General features: G+C 41.3%; 8 protein-coding genes across 10 annotated transcripts; 2 read left to right on the top strand and 6 right to left on the bottom strand.

The window, feature by feature from the left end:
- Window positions 1–5: 5 nt before the first annotated feature.
- On the bottom strand, window positions 6–1830 carry LOC117786361 (ADP-ribosylation factor-like protein 1). Its single transcript, XM_034624568.1, has 3 exons — window positions 1691–1830; window positions 1334–1550; window positions 6–440 (listed from the first exon to the last, which is right to left on the bottom strand). The coding sequence occupies exons 1-3, from the start codon at window positions 1692–1694 to the stop codon at window positions 119–121; spliced, it is 543 nt and encodes a 180-aa protein (XP_034480459.1). The 5' UTR covers window positions 1695–1830; the 3' UTR covers window positions 6–118.
- A 249-nt stretch (window positions 1831–2079) lies between these two features.
- On the top strand, window positions 2080–18514 carry LOC117786337 (ATP-dependent helicase brm). 3 transcript variants are annotated; one of them, XM_034624533.1, is made up of 7 exons: window positions 2080–2158; window positions 2443–2775; window positions 2841–2923; window positions 11841–13199; window positions 14242–15934; window positions 16430–17221; window positions 17286–18514. In XM_034624533.1, the coding sequence occupies exons 2-7, from the start codon at window positions 2499–2501 to the stop codon at window positions 18152–18154; spliced, it is 5073 nt and encodes a 1690-aa protein (XP_034480424.1). In that variant the 5' UTR covers window positions 2080–2158; window positions 2443–2498; the 3' UTR covers window positions 18155–18514. The 3 variants fall into 3 exon arrangements, with proteins under 3 accessions (XP_034480424.1, XP_034480423.1, XP_034480422.1); XM_034624532.1 differs by lacking the exon at window positions 2080–2158 and having other exon boundaries at window positions 2429–2775; window positions 11859–13199; XM_034624531.1 differs by lacking the exon at window positions 2080–2158 and having other exon boundaries at window positions 2429–2775.
- On the bottom strand, window positions 2777–3998 carry LOC117786356 (inositol monophosphatase ttx-7-like). The gene is made up of 3 exons (XM_034624560.1): window positions 3449–3998; window positions 3286–3389; window positions 2777–3225 (listed from the first exon to the last, which is right to left on the bottom strand). The coding sequence occupies exons 1-3, from the start codon at window positions 3926–3928 to the stop codon at window positions 2955–2957; spliced, it is 855 nt and encodes a 284-aa protein (XP_034480451.1). The 5' UTR covers window positions 3929–3998; the 3' UTR covers window positions 2777–2954.
- LOC117786357 (inositol monophosphatase 2) lies at window positions 4648–5816 on the bottom strand. Its single transcript, XM_034624561.1, has 2 exons — window positions 5174–5816; window positions 4648–5114 (listed from the first exon to the last, which is right to left on the bottom strand). The coding sequence occupies exons 1-2, from the start codon at window positions 5743–5745 to the stop codon at window positions 4835–4837; spliced, it is 852 nt and encodes a 283-aa protein (XP_034480452.1). The 5' UTR covers window positions 5746–5816; the 3' UTR covers window positions 4648–4834.
- LOC117786354 (inositol monophosphatase 2-like) lies at window positions 6680–7904 on the bottom strand. The gene is made up of 3 exons (XM_034624559.1): window positions 7279–7904; window positions 7069–7172; window positions 6680–6988 (listed from the first exon to the last, which is right to left on the bottom strand). The coding sequence occupies exons 1-3, from the start codon at window positions 7759–7761 to the stop codon at window positions 6718–6720; spliced, it is 858 nt and encodes a 285-aa protein (XP_034480450.1). The 5' UTR covers window positions 7762–7904; the 3' UTR covers window positions 6680–6717.
- LOC117786353 (inositol monophosphatase 2) lies at window positions 8297–9613 on the bottom strand. The gene is made up of 3 exons (XM_034624558.1): window positions 9075–9613; window positions 8733–8836; window positions 8297–8651 (listed from the first exon to the last, which is right to left on the bottom strand). The coding sequence occupies exons 1-3, from the start codon at window positions 9555–9557 to the stop codon at window positions 8381–8383; spliced, it is 858 nt and encodes a 285-aa protein (XP_034480449.1). The 5' UTR covers window positions 9558–9613; the 3' UTR covers window positions 8297–8380.
- Window positions 9952–10961, bottom strand: LOC117786352 (inositol monophosphatase 1). Its single transcript, XM_034624557.1, has 2 exons — window positions 10340–10961; window positions 9952–10281 (listed from the first exon to the last, which is right to left on the bottom strand). The coding sequence occupies exons 1-2, from the start codon at window positions 10918–10920 to the stop codon at window positions 9999–10001; spliced, it is 864 nt and encodes a 287-aa protein (XP_034480448.1). The 5' UTR covers window positions 10921–10961; the 3' UTR covers window positions 9952–9998.
- LOC117786362 (E3 ubiquitin-protein ligase NRDP1-like) lies at window positions 13567–14082 on the top strand. The gene is made up of 2 exons (XM_034624569.1): window positions 13567–13653; window positions 13712–14082. The coding sequence occupies exon 2, from the start codon at window positions 13748–13750 to the stop codon at window positions 14015–14017; it is 270 nt and encodes an 89-aa protein (XP_034480460.1). The 5' UTR covers window positions 13567–13653; window positions 13712–13747; the 3' UTR covers window positions 14018–14082.
- Window positions 18515–18561: the final 47 nt, after the last annotated feature.

Raw genomic sequence — 18561 nt, 5'->3', positions numbered from 1 at the left:
TTTTTTTTTTTTTTTTTTTGCGCAAGCATTTAAAGAATTTCCAACTCTCTCTCTCTGGGTGACACTTTGGACAATTTTACAAGGGGGCAGGCGTATTTTGGATGGGAGTCGGACATGACTATTTGCGGCTCTGTAGCGTATTGGATAACCAGTCCATGGCCTGGTCGAGTCCTTCGCCCTTGGTGGCCGAAGTTTTGAATATTTGAAATGTGCGATTTTTCAGATTCTCCAGACCTAACGCATGATGCACCTCGGCGACGGTCATGCAGCCGTCCATGTCCTGTTTATTGGCAAGCACAACGAGTATCGCACCCGCCAGCTCCTCCTCCCGCAACATGTACAATAGCTCATCCTTGGAAATGCCAATGCGATCCCGATCCGCCGAGTCTACCACATATATGATGGCGTCTGTATTGCTGTAATAGCAACGCCAGTAGGGTCTGCAATAAAAATACACTCATATTTAATGAACTAAATCTTAAGAAAGATCTGAAAAAAACATGGTCTTTTATACTACAGATTGATTTTCAACCGATTGTACCTATGTCATCTTTATAATATAGTTTAATACCTCTGACAAGACCTTGCAGAGCAGTGTATTCAAATTTTGAATGGGATAAGTGACAAACACTAAATATACAATCTGTGAGACGAGTTGAAAGAAAAAAGTTTTTAATACTACAGATTAATTGTTAACCGATTGTTTCTATGACAGATATAGAATATATTTTAATTCTCTTGCAGAGCGCAATACTAAACCTTAAGTCTTTGAGAATAGTTGAAACATCTCAAAAAACAAATTTATCATACTAAAGATGGATTTACAACCGATTGTACCTGTCAGCTCTATGATATAGTTTAATACCCATGTCAAGACAATACTAAATCTTAAGTCTGTGAGAATAGTTGAAAGATCTGAAAAAAAAAACATGGGCTTTTATACTACAGATTGATTTTCAACCGATTGTTCCTATGTCAGCTATACGAGATAGTTTAATACCCTTGCAGAGCAGTGTATTCAAATTTTGAATGGCATAAAAGACAATATCAAACATACAATCTGTGAGAATAGTTGAAAGATCTCGAAAAACAAAGTTTTTCATACTAAAGCTGGATTTACAACCCATTGTTCCTATTTTAGCTATATGATATAGTTATCTGATTCAGAATATTTCCACACAGATCTGCGGGTCTGCGACAATTTTCATCATGATAGCTTCATTATGCATATATGTATATATACTTTATGGATATGGGCACGCCTCCTTTAAAGCGTCACACATTTCACTCTGCAGGAGTATACAAATATGATTACTTCAGTGTAGATGCTCACCTAATACTTGTTTGTCCACCCAAGTCCCAGACTTGGAACTTGAGGTTCTTGTATGTGACCTGCTCCACGTTGAAGCCAATTGTGGGTATCGTCGTCACAACCTCACCAACCTGCAGCCTGTACAGTATTGTTGTTTTGCCGGCGCCATCTAGACCCAGTATTAATATACGCATCTCCCTGGATCCGAGCAGACCACGAAAATAACTGAGCACCCCACCTGCAACAAATCATAATGAATAAAAAAAGAAGTATATATTAAAAGGTGGTGACTTTTATGACAGGCGGCAGACTTTGAGTGAATAATCGAGTAATGAATTGGAGATTCGGTTGTGCTACCATATTGTGCATCCTACCTACCCATAATTGAAGCTCGATTGCAACGTGCTAAGTGCCTCTAAATGCTTAAGTATTAATATTAACTAACTAATTGTATTTTATTGCTCTTTCAACGAATTATGTTCTTCTTTTCACTAAATGACAGAATTTTGACACTCACAGCGAACGTAAACATGACGTGTCATGGCATACGTTCAGCAGCACAAAAATATTTTTATTAAAATTACTGACTTAATTAAAATTGTATTGCATTGCAATTAATAAACATATAACTGTGCAATTATAAATATAGTATTTTTGTTTACTGCATGATTTTTGCAATTTTTTATTTGATATTATATTTGGTTGAACGTGGCCACATATTGCCGGCACATAGAGTTGCCACACTTTGAATTTTGTTATACAGAGACGTCCGCCATTGTCGCGTCTTTCGTCCAATAAAAGTGTGAAAATCGTGGAACATAAAACGCTTTCAAATTGTGCAAATAGGTAAAAATATTGTGTAAAAACTAGGAAATTTAATGTTTTCGCTAATAATTGATGTGTGGCATGTGAAAAACAAGCGCTGCAAGCACTTATAATATGAGTTTTGTGGCATGTGCAAAATGCAAAATGTAATTTGTGTGTGTGATGAGGGAGAAGCAACAAAGCCGAATAACGATTACATATACAGTTTATATACATTTTAATGCACTTTGTGCAAAACGTAAAGCAATATACTGTTACAACTTTTATCGAAAACACCGTGTACTTATATTTGCACAACTTTTTAGATAGTATTTTTAGGGGCTGTCCAGTGCAAAGCGAAGTACAAACGAAACTTAACGAAATGGCCTCGCCCTCGCCGGCGAACAGTCCGATGCCACCTCCACAAGCGCCCAGCCCCATGGCGCCTCCTTCGCAAAGTCCAGCGCCCTCGCCGCACAGTCCCTATCCGCACCAGCCGCCTCAGGGACCGCCGCAGGGACCACCGCCTGGTGCGCCGCATATGCAAGGTCCACCGCCGCCGGGTCATCCAGCCGGACCCTACGGACATCCCATGCAGCATGGACCACCTGGACAGGGCCCACCGGGTCATCATATGCCGCCACATCATCAGGGCATGAGTATGCGTATACAAAATGCAAATCTTTATTGTCATCACTAATATTTGTTTACAATTCGTTTACAGCGCCGCATATGGGAATGCAAATGCCGCCAAGCGGACCGAATATGTCACCGATTGGATATCAAACACATGGCATGCCGCCCAATGTAAGTGCAGCATTAAGCTCTTAATCTTAATCTATGTGAATGTATAGTCGTTGATCTGATCCGCCTCTCTGATAAGTTGTATTACCTCCTGGGCAAGCGAATCCTTGCCAGCTGCCACAAGATTTGGTTGCATCACATTAAACTCGCTGCCATTTGTGTCATGCACAATGCCGCCAGCTTCGCGGACCAATAATACTCCTGCTGCCACATCCCAGGGCTTTAAATTGTCCACGTGATAGGTGTCCAGTGTGCCCTTGGCCACGTAGGCCAGAGACAGAGCAGCGGTAGCTAGGCAACGTGTGCTATCAATCACCAGAATATATATTGGTCGTTTCTTATACACTTACAAATCCTTAACTTACCCAGCGGCAACGGAGCCCAGTTTATAGACACGCTTGATGTTTTTATCCCGCCAAGATGCATTATTTATAAGCGTAATTTCATGACCAATCACAGAGTTGGATAACTGCATGAATAACTATAAATTGTAGCCGGAAACAAGTCGCATCTTTGAGCGATACTCACCGTAGTTGCTCCAGATACTTGAATAGGTTGCCCATTCAAATATGCTCCATGACCTTTTCTGCTCGTATAAAGTTCATTTGCCGCCGGATTGTAGATAATTCCCACTACCAATTGCTTATGAACCGCTAAAGCAACTGAAATGCCACAATGTGGAAATCTATGTATATAATTTGTGGTGCCATCAATGGGATCTATGATCCACGTAGGCGCATCTGTCAGTTCTGGCATCTCCTTTGATGCAGCCAAAGATTCTTCGCCTATGAAACGCGATTCAGGAAAGGCTTTGAGTAAACCTTCAGTTAATTTTTCCTCAATTTGTCGATCGTAAACAGTGACAAAGTCATAGAAGTCAGACTTCACCGTAACCTCTTTTTTGATCTTATTATAGCCTTCCTCAAATATTGGGCCACATTTAATGACCAGATCTAGTGCAACATCGTAGTACTCCTTGAGCTTTGTCTCGCTAATAGTGCTCGTCATATTTTAAATAAAGATAAACAAAAAAGTAAATAGTAAATAACGATGTAATCAGAATCCAACTGAATGATTCGATAGCTTCTCAAGTACTAAATCAATTTGCAATTTTTTTTATTTGATAGTGAAAAATCGCGTAGCTTTTTGGGAGCTTTTTCGTTTTGAAAAGCTTTATAAAGAGCAAGAAAGTTAGAGAGAGCGCAGAGACAGTGTGCAGCAATCGAGCTTTTGATTTGAATACTCGTTTAATTGTTTAACTTGTCAAGCTTAATTTGTTTTCTGTTCTTTGTTTTTATACCCGTTACTCATACAGTACAAGAGTATATTGAGTTCGTAGCAATGTTGTAACAAGGAGAATTGGGAGTGACAACCGCTATTTAATACATACAGTCAGCCCAACATTTATTCGTACACTTAGTTTTTATACAATACATCAATCTTTAATTGGGCTTGTTTTAAAAAAAATTATACTATAAAAAATATTAATATTATTGTTATAAAATGTTTATTATTCATGTAAACTGTACTCTTTATTAGAATGAAAATAATTTAAAATCAACAGTGTACGAATAAATCTTCGGGTGGTATATATAATAATATTAATAAGTTGTAACTTAGCGAACATAAGAGCTAAAGACTCCAAATTAGTTGGACAGACGCCTATTATTCCCAGGGACATCAAAATGTTTTCAAAAATTTTAATAATAACTCCACAACATCCATAGTTTTTAGGTTAAAAAGTTTGTTTTTGATGTTAGGCATTCGTTTTTATTATTCTCAATAATTCCACTTAATCGCATTAAGATGGTAAAAATCTAACGGTAGTTATGGCCTTTTTAAGTTTTTAATTAAGTAATTTGTATACCTTTGGAGTTTAAAATGCATTGAGACAATTATTATACACTTCATTAATTAATTAACGTCAGCGCCTCCCACAGATTTCTCTAGATCCGCTTTGCGTAGCAGATCCTCGATTTCCTTGCGCAACTTTTCGGTGCCGGCGCAAATTAAATCCGGTTTCATGATATCAAAAGGTGCACCAAAAGGATGCGTTAAAACGCCTCCAGCCTCTTTCACCAGCAATGAGCCAGCGGCACAATCCCATGGATACATGTCCTCAATATAGAAAGCATCCAAATTGCCAGCAGCCACCATGCAAAGTTCATCCACAACACAGGAATAGGCTAACAATCTGTGAGGGGAGAGAAATATGAAAAGGTTTTTAAATTTGATTCCCCAAATGGGACTCACCGCCTAGCATGTAATCCCACATGGTAGATCCGTTTAATATGCTTGTTGGCCACGTTATGGACGTGCAGCAAGGAGACTTCATATGCCACATTGGCATCCCTTAAACGCTCACAATCGCTCACATGAATCGGTTTGCCATTGCAAAAGGCGCCCTGTCCCAACTTGGCTGTGTATAGCTTCTTCTGGGCAGGATTATTCACAATGCCCAGAACAATTTGCTTATTAATCGAGAGTCCAATTGAGACGCAAACATGTGGAATTTGCTTAATGAAATTGGAGGTGCCGTCAATGGGATCTATGATCCAGGTGGGGGCATCTGTTAGCTCCTTGGACATGTTGTTGTTCTTGGCCGTCTCCTCCTCGCCAATGAACTTGTGCTGTGGATACGTGGCCAGTATTTTGCCCATTAGAAACTCCTCGATCTTGCTGTCATAGTCCGTAACCACATCATAAAATGCACCCTTAATATCGACATTCTTTTCCGTACGTTCGTAACCTTCTAATAGAATTTCACCCGCTCTTACGGCCAGCGGGTAAATGAAGTTATACAATTCCTCAATTTCCGTTAACATTGTGTAAATGTATTTAATGATTTTAATTACAAATCCGTTACGTTCAACTACTCCCCACAACAGACGACTGACAACTGATTTCATCAAGCGGAGCTCCATAAACTTTCAACTCACTCTCTTTCTGTGTCTCTCTCGCATTTGTTTACATTGAGCTTTAAATTATTCGCTCAATAAACTGAAAATACTCCAGACGCGATGATATGAGATGCACTGAAAATTGAAATCTGTCTGTTGCTTGCTACTCGCTCCCGTTTTATCTCGTTTGATTTGACGACTACAAATAGAAGCCATTATCTTTGAACAGACATGTGTCTATGCCATGGAGTAGTCAAATAGGAAAATAATAAAAAAAAAAATGCTAGCAAAGTACAGTAAAAGTTATGCTTAAACGATACCATTAAATATCTTAACATAAAAATGATAATCATCTACAATCTAATCATATGTTAGGCCCATAGGCTTAATTATTATAATCTCATTTTCCTTGTCATGACTATAAGATTCAGTATGTAGTCCAAACTTTATTGCCGTATTCTCCATTGTCACTATGGTTATGGCGCAGAAGGCGAAACCAACTCAAAATCTACCAAAACTCCATACAACTTTTTAGAGATTTTGGTTGATTTTGTGTTTTGTGGATCCCCTGCAATTAATGTATTTTATACATGATACACATTTAAATGACATTTTGACCAGGCAAGCATTTGTCTAACTAAATACAAGTTCTTTATTACCATTTTTAGTCTCCGCCAATGTCAATTTTTACTGTTTCGTATTTTTATTTTTTTAAAAGTAACTATTTTCAATCGAAATTTCTATATTTTGTTGAGCATAATTTATATTTACTAGTTTTTTTTCGTTGTCAATATACACGTTTTTTCTTAAAGGAATCTTAATCATTCAGTAATTAAAGTTTAATTTTGCTAAAAACTTTATTTAATACAAAAAATTATTTTTTATAATTTTTTTTCATTATTCGAATGTCGATCCCGTCATTTGATTTGCCTCCTCAATTAGGCTAATAACTTTTTGAACCAGCTCCTCTGTGGCGGCACAAACCAAATCAGGCTTCATCACATTGAATTTACCACCTTTGGTATGATAGATGCAACCTCCAGCCTCGGCTACAATCATAGCGCCAGCTGCAATGTCCCATGGCTGCAGATCATCAATGTGATAGACATCACATTGACCCGTCGCCACATAGCATAAAGAGAGAGCGGCGCAGCCAAAGCTCCGAGTGCTGGGCAAAAGAGAAAATAAAAAAAGTGCTTTCATTACGCTCCCATACTTACAATCTCTTCTTTGCTCTCTTAAACTTACCCAGCGGCATTTGAGCCCAACTTGTAAATGCGTTTTACGTTTTTGTCTCTTGTAGATGCAGAGTTTATCAATGAGATTTCATGGGCAACCACAGCTTGGTTGATCTGTAAAGGGACGGAATGAGAAAAGGAAAAAATTTAGAGTAATTAGTATTTGTTGTCTTATTCGTTTAAGATGTCATATTAAAGTTGGATGTATTCATTATCTCACCTTTGTAATTTTCGAGGAGCTTATGCGTTGGCCATTTAGGTAGGCTCCATGACCCTTCCATGCTGAGAACAATTCATTGGCTGGGGGATTGTAGATAATGCCTACGACCAGCTCTTTATTAATGGCCAATCCCACAGAAATGCAGCAATGGGGAATGCGATGAATGAAGTTTGTGGTGCCATCGATGGGATCTATTATCCAAGTGGGCGCATCGGTTAATTCAGCCTGACGGTTCGCTGCTGTCAACTCCTCCTCTCCGATGAATAAAGATTCAGGAAACGCAGCCAGCAATCCTTCCATTAAAGTATCCTCAATCTGTTTATCATACACAGTGAGGAAATTCCAAAACTCATCTTTGATCTTGTAGTCCGTTTTGGCCTCCGTAAAACCTTTCATCAGTATCGGTCCACATTTCTGCACCAAATCCAAGGCGACATCATAATATTCCTTCAGCTTTTTTTCACTTATTAAAGTGTTGCTCATGATTCTTTTAAACTCGTCAAACTGATGCTAACCACTGAACTGTAATATCTCAATTTAGAAGTTTTTATGCTGCCAAAATTTTGTATGCTCAAAATTATAAAATCATATCATACCATATCATATAATAACACGACAGCCAAATAGCCCAATAAACAGATAAGTTTTTATTATGTTTTATGTTAGGATTACTTGCCAAGTTGCCTGTGAGCCAAAATTTGAATCTGTTTCTTGTTCTTCTTTCTTATCTCTGGCTCGTTCCGCAGACTCACAGCATTGAGATGCTCCTAATTGCTTAATCTTAATCTGTTATATATCAGAAGTGTCTGAAGTGTAAAAATTTAGCATAACAGTTTTGCAAAAGTTTATAAATAAAATGTTTTTGTCAAGAGCAAAACGAAAAAAGTGGAATGCGTAAATGTGTATTAATATTTTTAAACCTACAGTTTTTTCTTATTACTAATTTTATGGCCGAATTTCCTATATTTTCACTTCATACTTACTGCTCATTTATTGGTATAAATTATAAAGAAGTTGGTCCCTTTTTCAATAGTTTTATTTAATACAAATTAATTATTTATGTGGTTTTAGTTTTTGGGTAAGAATCACAGTCAACGAACAATCACTTGAATGTGTACTCCGTAATTTGATTGGCATCATCGATGAGGCTAATTGCACTTCTGACCAGCTCCTCTGTGGCTGCACAGACCAAATCAGGCTTCATCACATTAAATTCACCACCTTTGGTATGATAAATGCAACCTCCCGCTTCAGTTAGAATCACAGCACCAGCTGCAATATCCCATGGTTTCAGATCGTCGACGTGATAAAGATCACATTGACCGGTTGCTACATAGCACAAAGCGAGAGCGGCGCTGCCAAAGCTGCGAGTGCTGTGCAAAAGAGAGCAGACAAAATAAAGCTTTTATTACTCTCCAACATTTAAACTTCCTCTCCCGCTCTTTCACACTTACGCAGTGGCATTTGAGCCCAACTTGTAAATGCGTTTCAAGTTCTTGTCTCTCACAGCTGCAGCGTGTATCAAAGAGATTTCATAGGCGACTACAGCTTGGTTGATCTGTAAAAGAAAAGAGAATGAGAGAGAGCCTTATGTTTTATGAACGAGAGCGCAGAGAGCACGAAAAGTTTTGTTTATTAAGTACCGTACCGGGTGCATGCAATAACAAAAAACGAATTTTAAATGTTCAAATTGAATGTGAATCATCATGAGACGGTTAAATTCACACTGGGAATAACTTATCATCTTGTTTATATGTAGGATTTCTTCAGCGTTTATATAATAATCGCATTCTTACCGTTGTGATTTTGGAAGTGCTTATGCGTTGGCCATTTAGGTAGGCTCCATGACCCTTCCACGCTGAGAACAATTCATTGGCTGGGGGATTGTAGATAATGCCTACGACCAGCTCTTTATTGATGGCCAATCCTACAGAAATGCAGCAATGGGGAATGCGATGAATGAAGTTTGTGGTGCCATCGATGGGATCTATTATCCAAGTTGGCGCATCTGTTAGCTCCGCCTGGCGTTTAGTTGCAGCCGACTCCTCCTCGCCAATGATCAATGATTCAGGGAACGCAGCCTGCAATCCCTCAATTAAAGTGTCCTCAATCTGTTTGTCATACACGGTGACCAAATCATAAAAGTCCGCTTTGACCTTGTAGTCCGTTTTGGGCTTTGTATAACCCTCCATCAAAAGTGGACCACATTTCTGCACTAAATTTAAAGCGACATCATAATACTCCTTCAATTTCGACTCGCTAATTGGATGTTTGCTCATGATTCTTGTTTTGGACTCGTCAAACTAATGCTAACCACTGAATTCGAATAGCTTAAATGAACGGCATTTTAGCTGTCGAAAGCTTTTCCAAAAGCTTCTTTTGGGTATGCATTGAGCTTTGAACTTTGGTGAGGAAGGGGTATTAACACTCTATGAATTTGTATACAAATACAAATAAATGATAAGAATAATTATTCAGTTTATGAGCTTGAAAACATCATTGTTATCATTAAGATAATTACAATATGCAACTCATCACATAAAATATAACTAGATACATACCTTGTATGTAAAAGATATGAATTGTTAAGCTACAATTTGACTTTTAAGTGGGACACTGATTTTAAAAGATAATAAAGTTTTACCAATGAACTTTTTATCTGGAAAGTTTTTTTGTGGAAGTATCTATTTATTCGAAAGCTTTTCAAGCACAAAATATTATTATTCATTCACATCTTCGCTACCCACAGACTTTGCCAGATCTGCTTTCCGTATAAGATTCTCAATTTGCTTCCGGAGTGTCTCAGTGCCGGCACAAATCAAGTCTGGTTTCATAATCTCAAAGGGACCACCATAGGGATGGGTTACAACGCCGCCAGCTTCACGTATAAGTAAATAACCCGCAGCACAATCCCATGGATACATGTCCTCAATGTGAAAGGCATCCAAATTGCCAGCGGCGACCATGCAAAGTGAATCCACGACAGCGGAATAACCCAATAAACTAAAGGATTACATTATCATTTAGGGTTATTTCTATGTTTTATTTAATGTGTACTTACCGTCTAGCCTGTGAGCCAATGTAGTAAATGCGTTTGATATGCTTGTTTCTTATCTTTGGCGCATGGAGCAGGCACACCTCGTAGGCCACATTGGCAGCATTGAGATGCTCACAGTCGCTCACATGGATTCTCTCGCCATTGCAGAAGGCGCCCTGTCCCAACTTGGCTGTGTATAGCTTCTTCTGGGCAGGATTATTCACAACACCCAGCACAATTTGCTTGTTAATCGAGAGTCCAATTGAGACAGAGACGTGAGGGATTTGCTTAATGAAATTGGAGGTGCCATCAATGGGATCTATGATCCAGGTAGGGGCATCTGTTAGCTCCTTGGTGATGTTATTATTCTTGTGTGTATCTTCCTCGCCAATAAATTTGTGATCGGAATACGTGGCCAGTATGCTAGACATCAGAAATTCCTCAATCTCATTGTCATACTCGGTTACCACATTGTGGAACTCGTTGCATTTCAGGGCAACGGATTTACCCGCATTCTGATAGCCTTCAAACAATATTTCACCTGCTCGAATTGCCAGTGGGTAAATGAACTTGTAAAGTTCCTCAATCTGTGCTTCGCTTGTCATTTTTACGTACGTTGTCACCTGCCTTCAAACTGAACTCGTACTGAGCAATCGCAACTTAAAACGGGTTTCCATGCCAATTGCACACAAAGATATTTGAAAGATAATTTGTTAACTTTTCTGAAAGCTTTTGTGTGGTTGTATTACGACTGCAAATGATGCTTAAATAAGTAAGAGAGTGCACAGTGGGGCAAGTGCAGCTATCAAATAGAAGTGTGAAAAAGATCATTTGTATTTTTAGAAGGGTCGTTTTAAGTTTATCAAAACAGTGGAAAAGTGCAGGAATTGTAATGTAAACTGCATGATTGTAAATTATGAATGAATTACAATTTAGACTGGGAAATGAAGAGTATTAATCTTATTTAAAACATTTAGAAAAAATTTTCAAAAACTTATTGATTATTGCACAAATCGAAGCAAAGTAATAGACAAAGAAACTATGATTATTATTGAATACAAACTATTTAAAACCAAATTCGCATAGTATCTTAAATTCGTTGCGTCCAATATTCAGGTAATTTAAAATTTGTAACTGTCAAAGCTAAATTAATGTTCAATTACAAATTTACTTTATAACGTCACAGGTTGCCTTTCCAGTAAAAAACAATAATAAATTATACATTTAAAATACAGTATAGGTACTAAGTTTAATGGGCACATCCATATTGTTAAACATAAATTTGTATAATTATTGTCAAGTGTTCATTGTATATTATAAAAGCTGAGTTTTTTTTTCTTCGGTAATTTGGTGTTGATGTACAATTAGGTCTAATTAAATACTAACAAAAATTAAAAAAGAAAAAAAAAATCTATTGTAGTTAATAAATTGTCCTACAAACTTGCAATTCTTATCTTACCACTGTACTTTATTGTAACCATCATTTTACCATTCTTATGATATTCTGTCTTATCTCAATGTGAAGTATGCATTTTCATTGCAGGCACCCGCACAGCCTGGTCAGGGACCGCCTGGAGGACCACCCGGTGGAGGACCGCCGGAACGTTCCGGGCAGGAGAATCTGCATGCTCTGCAGCGGGCCATTGACTCGATGGAGGAGAAGGGATTGCAGGAGGATCCACGTTACTCGCAGCTGCTGGCCATGCGTGCCACATCGAAGCATCAGCATCTGAATGGGAATCAGGTGAATCTGCTGCGCACACAGATCACAGCCTATCGAATGCTGGCACGCAACAAACCCATCTCCATGCAGATGCAACAGGCGCTGCAAGCGTTGCAAGTGGCCCATCAGCAGCAGCAACAACAACAACAGCCGCCGCCTCCTCAAATTGGACCACCGGGAATGCCTGGAGGACCACCACCAGGTGGACAGCATGCAGGACAACCGCCAATGCAGCCACAACAGCCGCCGGTAACAGGAACACCACCACAATGTTCCACGCCGCCGGCGAGTCCATATGGTCCGCCTGTGCCGGGCCAGAAATTGCAGCCGGCGCCACCACCTCATATGCAAGGACAACCGCTGCAGCCACAACCACCACTTATAGGTGGAGCACCATTGCCACCACAACAACAACAGCAGCAACAACAGCAGCAACAACAACAACAACAACAACAACAACAACAAATACAGCAGCAGCAGCAGGCACAGCAGCAGCAACAACAACCGCTGCAGCAAACGCCAGAGCAACTGCAGCATCAGATTCCCAATGGCGGCAAACCTCTGGCCATGGGTCCCGTTGGTGGTCCTCCTTTGATTCCTCCCACGCCCATGCAACCACAAGGCGTGCGTCCAGCGGCTCCCGGCCTGCCGGGCAGTCAAGTGGCACCACCGGGACCACCACGACCTGGTGCACCGCCTGGCCAACAGCAGCCGATGGCAAAGCCGAATCGTGTGACTACCGTGGCCAAACCGGTGGGTCTTGATCCAATAACGTTGCTGCAGGAGCGGGAGAATCGCATTGCCGCACGCATCTCGTTGCGTATGCAGGAGTTGCAGCGACTGCCGGCCACCATGTCCGAGGATCTGCGTCTGCAGGCGGCCATTGAGTTGCGTGCGCTGCGCGTCCTGAATTTCCAGCGGCAGCTGCGCATGGAGATTGTGCAGTGCACACGACGGGACACAACGTTGGAGACGGCCATTAACATGAAGTTGTACAAGCGCACGAAGCGTCAAGGATTGCGCGAGGCACGAGCCACCGAGAAGCTAGAGAAGCAACAGAAACTGGAGGCAGAGCGCAAGCGAAGGCAGAAGCATCTGGAATTCCTTGCTGCAGTGCTGCAGCATGGCAAGGATCTGCGGGAATATCATCGCAACAACAAGGTATGTGGCAGATTAAGAGAGTGTTTAGTGTTCAGCTACGTGATTAAGTTGTATAAGATAAGGGCAAAAGGAGGCATCTTTTGACAGATCTGTCCCATTTTATCTTTTGAATTTTTTTGTCGACACATTTTGCAAGCGTCCCCAATCCGGACATCTGACTATTTCTTATTTCGCAACAATTTATTAATTGTCATAAAATAATAGCTTAAAATTTTTAAAAAAGTTATAGCTACAAAACGGTATAAATTTTTATTATAATAGCGTTCAAAGCTTTGCTTTAAAAGTCAATAAAATTGAATTTGGGGACAACAATGAAATTGAAAAGAATTTTACTTCAGTTTTGTCTCACCCTCAGTCTAGACTGCCAGCTGGAAAGAAACTCTTACATTTCTCTATTATTTTATACGAAAAAACGAATATTTCGGCTTACATCTTTGAAATATAAGTGACAAGGGTAAACAGCAGTTGCAAAATCGAATCCACATCAATTTTGTAACTCTCGATCTGTGTAGATATCATAATCAATAAAATCGTTAAATAAAACGATCATGGGCTATCAATCTCTAATCATTGGCCATATGGACGAGGATCTTCTTTGCCCCAATTGTGCCGATGTGCTGGAGGAGCCGATGCAGTCTTCCAGCTGTGAGCACACCATCTGTCTTCACTGCCTTCAGAAGTGGATGCAAAAGAATGATATCTGTCCCATGGATCGGTCGGATTTATCCCGCCATCTGGCGAATCGGACGATGAGGGATACATTTCTTTTTATCATCGTATCTGTGAAAGATACCGTGCATATGATTAAAAGTTACTAGGAATGAGATGATAAATCCAATTTTAAGTTGAATTTAAATTAAAATAAATAGTTCTTGGCCCAAACTGCTCTTCCTGGGTGATTCCTTAGAGATTCTTATAAGGTTTGCACACTGAAGGATGTATTTATGTGAGAGACTGATTAATGGGTCTGTCATTGTCGTCCACTTTATTGCAGGATTCTTTCTTGTTGGCTTTCACTAATGCAATGTCATTCCACTTTTAGGCACAGCTAGCACGCATGAACAAGGCCGTGATGAACTATCATGCGAATGCGGAGCGGGAACAGAAGAAGGAACAGGAGCGCATTGAGAAGGAGCGTATGCGTCGTCTGATGGCCGAGGATGAGGAAGGTTATCGCAAGCTCATCGATCAGAAGAAGGACAAACGTTTGGCATTCCTTCTCTCGCAGACGGACGAGTACATTAGCAATCTCACCCAGATGGTTAAACAGCACAAGGATGATCAGATGAAGAAGAAGGAGGAGGAGGGCAAACGTCTGCAGCAGTACAAGAAGGAGCTCCTCATGAGCGGAGAATACGTGAACGTGGATGAGAGCAGCATTGCGGCCGATATGCATGTCATCGTTGTGGAGCAATGCAGTGGCAAGAAGTTAACTGGAGATGATGCACCCATGTTGAAGCATTTGCATCGCTGGCTTAACATGCATCCCGGCTGGGATTGGATAGACGATGATGATGATGATAGCGAGGAGACGCCCGAAAAGAAAACAAAACCAAAGCTCGAGGAGCTGCCACAAACGGAACGCAATGCCGCCGCCGTTGAGGGATCGGAGGATACCACGGACAAGTCCGCACAGCCAGGCGATGCCCAATCCAATGATTTGATTACCCAAGTCAAGGTGGAGGATGATGAGTATCGTACGGAGGAGCAAACATATTACAGCATTGCCCACACCGTGCACGAGAAGGTCACGGAGCAGGCCAGCATTATGGTCAATGGCCAGCTGAAGGAGTATCAACTGAAGGGTCTCGAGTGGCTCGTCTCGCTCTACAACAACAATCTGAATGGCATTCTGGCCGATGAGATGGGTCTGGGCAAGACCATTCAGACCATTTCATTGGTCACCTATCTAATGGATCGCAAAAAGGTCATGGGTCCATATCTAATCATTGTCCCGCTCTCCACGCTGCCCAATTGGGTGCTGGAGTTTGAGAAGTGGGCGCCCTCCGTGGGCGTGGTCAGCTACAAGGGAAGTCCACAGGGTCGTCGCCTCTTGCAGAATCAAATGCGTGCCACAAAATTCAATGTGCTGCTCACCACATACGAGTATGTCATCAAGGATAAAGCGGTGCTGGCCAAAATCCAATGGAAGTACATGATCATCGATGAGGGACATCGCATGAAGAATCATCACTGCAAATTGACGCAGGTGCTCAACACACACTACATTGCACCATATCGATTGCTCCTTACGGGAACTCCGCTGCAGAATAAACTACCAGAGCTCTGGGCGCTGCTTAACTTTTTGCTGCCCTCCATTTTCAAGTCGTGCTCCACGTTTGAACAGTGGTTCAATGCCCCCTTCGCCACCACCGGCGAGAAGGTTGAGCTAAATGAGGAGGAAACCATTTTGATTATTCGACGTCTGCACAAGGTGTTGCGTCCCTTCCTCCTGCGTCGCCTCAAAAAGGAGGTGGAGCATCAGCTGCCCGACAAGGTCGAGTACATTATCAAGTGTGACATGTCGGCACTGCAGCGTGTGCTCTACAAGCACATGCAGAGCAAGGGCGTCCTGCTCACCGATGGCTCCGAGAAGGGCAAACATGGCAAGGGAGGCGCCAAGGCTCTCATGAACACCATTGTCCAGCTGCGCAAGCTCTGCAACCATCCGTTTATGTTCCAAGCCATTGAGGAGAAGTACTGCGATCATACTGGCGGACATGGTGTGGTGTCTGGTAAGGATTTCCCCCAATTCTATAATTTGCCCAGTACCCAAAGGGTACAAGGGGGTTAGGAACTTGTTGCCATACAGACACCATATATAATATTCCTCAATAAAATAGCTGATATTGATAAAAATCGATAATCGTAAAGAAAAAAAAGATGGAAACTATTTAATAGTTAAAAAATCCACTATAGAGTTGCATTGACAAAGTAAAAGCTTTTCCAATACTCTATAATCTTTAATCCTTGTCCTGTTTTATTTATATCCTAAAACGGGCAGGGAAATATTTATTTTTGACATTCTTTCACGTATTTAATTAAATTCTATATCAATACTCGTATACTTATAAGCGACCATAATTATTCAAATGCAAGTACAATTAAAAACTCTGCTAAAATCAAATTTATATTACTAATAGTCATATTTTAAACAGAATAAGTACAGGGTATCTCACCGTCGACTTTCCCACTAATTGATTGATATTAACGCCTCTTCATTGTTGCAGGTCCTGATCTTTATCGTGTGTCGGGTAAATTTGAGCTCTTGGATCGCATCTTGCCCAAGCTGAAGGCCACCAATCATCGTGTGTTGCTTTTCTGTCAGATGACGCAGTGTATGACCATCATTGAGGATTATCTTGGCTGGCGCCAGTTTGGCTATTTGCGACTCGATGGCACCACCAAGGCCGAGGATCGTGGCGAGCTCTTGCGTAAATTCAATGCCAAGGGCTCGGATTACTTTGTCTTCTTGCTATCGACACGTGCCGGCGGTCTCGGTCTCAACTTGCAGACAGCCGATACGGTGGTCATATTCGATTCTGATTGGAATCCCCATCAGGATCTGCAGGCCCAGGATCGTGCGCATCGTATAGGGCAGCGTAATGAGGTGCGTGTGCTGCGTCTTATGACGGTCAACTCTGTGGAGGAGCGTATTCTCGCCGCGGCACGATACAAGCTCAACATGGACGAGAAGGTTATCCAGGCAGGCATGTTCGATCAGAAGTCGACGGGCAGCGAGCGTCAGCAGTTCCTGCAAACGATTTTGCATCAGGACGACAACGAGGAGGAGGAGGAGAACGAGGTGCCCGATGATGAGATGATAAATTTGATGATAGCGCGCAGCGAAGAAGAGATTGAGATCTTTAAGAAAATGGATATTGACCGCAAGAAAGAGGATGAAGACATTCATCCGGGCAGAGAACGTTTAATTGATGAATCCGAGCTGCCCGACTGGCTAACCAAGGATGATGACGAAGTGGAGCGTTTTCATTACCAATACGATGAGGATACTATATTGGGTAAGTGAATCAATTGCAACAATTGAGAAAACAGAGTTTTATTCATAATTGATTGTTTGTTTAGGACGCGGATCACGTCAGCGCAAGGAGGTGGATTACACGGACAGTCTTACGGAGAAGGAATGGCTGAAAGCCATCGATGATGGAGCCGAATTTGAAGAAGAGGAGGAAGAGGATAACGACCCGAAGCGCAAGCGTCGCAAGCGCAAGAATCGCAAAGATGAATCCGATGATGATTCACTCATATTGAAGCGCAGACGACGTCAGAATCTGGATAAGCGTTCCAAGAAGCAAATGCACAAGATCATGAGCGCTGTCATCAAGCACACACAAGATGGACGCACGCTCTCCGAGCCTTTTATGAAGCTGCCATCGCGCCAGAGGCTTCCCGATTACTATGATGTGATCAAGCGCCCAGTGGACATTAAGAAGATCCTGCAGCGCATTGAGGATTGCAAATATGCCGATCTCAATGAGCTGGAAAAGGACTTTACTCAACTCTGTCAGAATGCGCAGATCTACAATGAGGAGGCATCGTTAATATATCTGGATTCCATAGCATTGCAAAAGGTGTTTGTTGGTGCAAGGCAAAGGATAACTGCGGCAGCGGATGCAACGGCTGTCGCTGCTGGCGACAACACGGGTGACGCTCATGGCAATGGCGGTGGTTCGGATAACTCGGATAATGATGAAGATGACGGCGATGATGGCTCGGATGATGAGGAAATTGCAACCACATCGGCGGCAGCAGTTAAAATGAAGCTAAAGCTTAACAAATCATTAGCCAGTGCACCGGCTACGCCCACGCAATCCTCGACAGCGGCGTCGGTGGCAAGCAGCGGGGCAGCGACCACATCCAAGAAACAGACGCGTCGCAAGCGCTCACAAAAGAAGTACACCATATCCGATGATGATGACGATGACATGGACTAGCTACCATTGGGCATCATCTTCAAGCGAGCGTCGAACGGTGCAACTAATGAATGCAACTAACAATAAGTTATTTACACTTAAATTAAGTGGCAGTTAAGTTTAGTTTCTCTTCAATCCAATACCCCAACTCCCTCCCCTTCTCCCTTCCCCCAGTCCCCAGCAGAATTGCAATAATGAAACTTTCAACAGTTTTTTCCGCACATACTATAATACAAAAACTCAATGATATATACATATATATTAAAAGAAAATAATTTTTAAATAAATCTATACATACTAGCAGTCTGTCACAACTAAACCAGACTGTCTTTATGCAAAAAAGCAAATGGAATTTATAAATATATATACAATATATATAGAGAAACTGAGTATTATTAGTTGCAAAACAAACAATAGACACACTTAAA

This window comes from Drosophila innubila, assembly GCF_004354385.1.
Source record: "Drosophila innubila isolate TH190305 chromosome 3L unlocalized genomic scaffold, UK_Dinn_1.0 0_D_3L, whole genome shotgun sequence".
Classification (NCBI taxonomy): domain Eukaryota; kingdom Metazoa; phylum Arthropoda; class Insecta; order Diptera; family Drosophilidae; genus Drosophila; species Drosophila innubila.
Note: the sequence above shows the minus strand (reverse complement) of the source record. Positions and strands in the feature narration are given on the sequence as shown.